Source organism: Primulina huaijiensis, chromosome 11 (assembly GCF_012295235.1).
Source record: "Primulina huaijiensis isolate GDHJ02 chromosome 11, ASM1229523v2, whole genome shotgun sequence".
Taxonomy (NCBI): Eukaryota; Viridiplantae; Streptophyta; class Magnoliopsida; order Lamiales; family Gesneriaceae; genus Primulina; species Primulina huaijiensis.
The window spans coordinates 3,821,242-3,824,113 of NC_133316.1; the positions used below are offsets into that span (position 1 = coordinate 3,821,242).

Sequence of the window (2,872 nt, forward strand, 5' to 3'; positions counted from 1 at the left end):
ATTTGTCCTTGAAAATCTTATAGAGTCATCATTTCCCACTCTCCTAACCATTTCTTTTCTGAGAAGGTCTCGACTCCATAATAGTGATCCCCAAATATAAGATATTTTCTTCTCAGTTGTTGCTTTCATAACATCAGAGTGTTTGAAGTATCTCGATTTCAACACTCGCGTCACTAAAGACTCTGGATGATGAATGATACGGCACAATTGTTCAGCAAGTAGAGATATATTGAAACACTCAAGCTTCCGAAATCCTAATCCACCATGGCATTTAGGTAGGCGTAGTGTCTTCCATTTTTTCTAATGCATCTCATTTCATCCTCTGTCAAAACCCCACCAAAAGTTAGAACATGTCTCAATTTCGGAACAGATTGTCACTGGAATTCCGAAACATGACATCGCTAAAGAGGGTATCGCCTGAACCACAACTTTAATTAAAATCTCCTTACCCCATAGAAAGAAAATCTTATTCCCTCATACTTGAATTTTCTTGAGAATCATATCTTTTAGATACACAAACTGCATTCGGTTATTTCTGGTTGAACATGTCGGAAGGCCGAGGTACGAATCCTGGCCCTAAACAACTGATATAGTCAACATCTTTTTCACCCTATCCACCATTTCGGCTGTAGTGTTTGGGCTGGAGGACAATGCAGACTTCTCATAGTTAATGGTCTATTCAGATGCTCGTTCGTATGTGCTGAGGCAATCCCGAAGTTGGTTACAGTTATTTCCATAATCTTGTATGAATATTAGGCTATCATCCGCAAAGAAAATGTGAAATTTTGTCAGACAATTATTTGCGATGTGAAATCTCCGGATCAGCTTCTGCTCTTTATATTTCAAATCAAGGATGATATACCATGTGCACAGATCATGAATAGGTATGGCGAGATAGGATCTCCTTGTCAGATGCACGTTGAAGAGTGAGTCGGCCGACAAGTGATTTGATTCATCTCATTATCTTGCCAACCCAATTTGTGTTGAACCTCATCTAAGCCCATCTCCAACCCATTACGTTATCTTAGTGTCGCACTAACTTTAAAATAGTGTAATTCCTACACCAAATACAAAATTCATCTCCAACCCATCAACTCTAAACTCTACACTAAAGGGAATATTCTCGGAATGTTCCCTATTATTTTATTAACAACAAATAATTTATTTCACAAAATATTTATAAACACGATAATTAAAATATCACTAATATCTAAAATCATTTCTATATTAAAATTCATTATATATATTAATGAATTAAAATATTAATTAAATATATATTTATAATTACTTTAAAAAATTTTAATATTTAATATTATTATTTTAAATACTCAAACTTATTACTTAATTAAATGTAATTAACTAATCATTCAAAAAAATTACAATCACACATATAAATATTTTGAACATAAATTATTAACATACAACCAATATTCAAATGATGCTTATAAAATAGAAATGACACACAAATATCCAACTTTTAATTAACGAAATTACTATATAAATCCCATAAATGGTCGATTAGTGCATCTCGTACTGCGAAGTGAGCCTCTCTGTCCCTTATTTTTTTATACCAAGCAAGAAATTCTTGAAATCTTATATTTTGATCCGTAACCATTTCCACATTTGGAGTTGGTTCTTCCAACGCATCTTGGATTGGTGTATCCAAGTCACGCTCATCTTCGATAATCATATTGTGCATTATAATGCATGCAGTCATTATATCTTGCAAGTGTTTCTTCTGCCAAGCACGTGCTGGAGATGATACAATTGCAAATCATGATTGAAGTACTCCAAATGCGCGTTCGAAATCTTTCCTACATGACTCTTGTTTCATTGCAAAATATTTTTTTTGGGACCGCGTGAATCATGAATTGTTTGCACAAGAGTTGACCATTTAGGATATATACCGTCGGCTAAGTAATATTCTTGATGATACTCTTTTCCACCACTAATGTAATTTGCTGGAGGAGCGATACCTTGAGCAAGATTTGAAAAAAGATTGGATGCCTCGAGAACATTGATGTCATTGTTAGACTCTGGCATACCAAAAAATGCATGCCATATCCAAATATCATAATCAGCAACCGCTTCCAAAATAATGGTCGGAGAACCACTACGACCCGCGTATTGTCCTGCCCATGCTGTTGGGCAATTTTTCAAACTCCAATGCATACAGTCCAAGCTTCCCAACATTCCAAGAAATCCACGTTTTTCACCAATACGCAGTAGTCTATCAATATCAATGGAGGTAGGTGACCTTAGGGATCGCTCTGCAAACACCTCTACAATATCCCGACAAAAACGTTGAAGGCATTGAATTGTAGTTGATTCTCCTATCTTAATATATTCATCAGCAGCATCCGCTGGTGTACAGTATGCCAACATCCACATTGCAGCAGTAATTTTTTGATTAGTAGAGAGTCCCATCCGACCAAGACCATCTACTCGTTGTATGAAATAACGATCATGATTCTTTACAGCTTCAACAATAAGAAAAAAAGGCCTCGTGACATTCGAAAACGTCTTCGAAACATTGGTTCATTGTATCTCGGATTATCAGCAAAATAATCGTTGAAAAGATTACGATCCGCCAATTCTCGATCACGCGGAATTACGATATGACCGGGAATCGACCCTCCATGTTTGACTTCAACTTCATGTTGCTCAGCATATGAAGCCGCTAAAATTGTGTTATTGGTTGCTAGACTCCCCAATAAATTTTCTGTTTCGTTGATGGACTCAAATTGATCTTGAACATGTGAATCAAATTCATCAGATGAGCTAGATGATGCTGAATTAAAAAAAAAAGAAAATTTTGAAAATTCATGTTGTATATTGATAGTTGGAAATTTTGAAGTACGAGTTGGATAAC

The 2,872-nt window shown here is 35.6% G+C and overlaps 1 protein-coding gene across 1 annotated transcript; it reads right to left on the reverse strand.

The window, feature by feature from the left end:
• Positions 1-576: 576 nt before the first annotated feature.
• LOC140987789 (uncharacterized) lies at positions 577-2,427 on the reverse strand. Its single transcript, XM_073456449.1, has 3 exons — positions 1,908-2,427; positions 1,572-1,752; positions 577-640 (listed from the first exon to the last, which is right to left on the reverse strand). The coding sequence occupies exons 1-3, from the start codon at positions 2,425-2,427 to the stop codon at positions 577-579; spliced, it is 765 nt and encodes a 254-aa protein (XP_073312550.1).
• Positions 2,428-2,872: the final 445 nt, after the last annotated feature.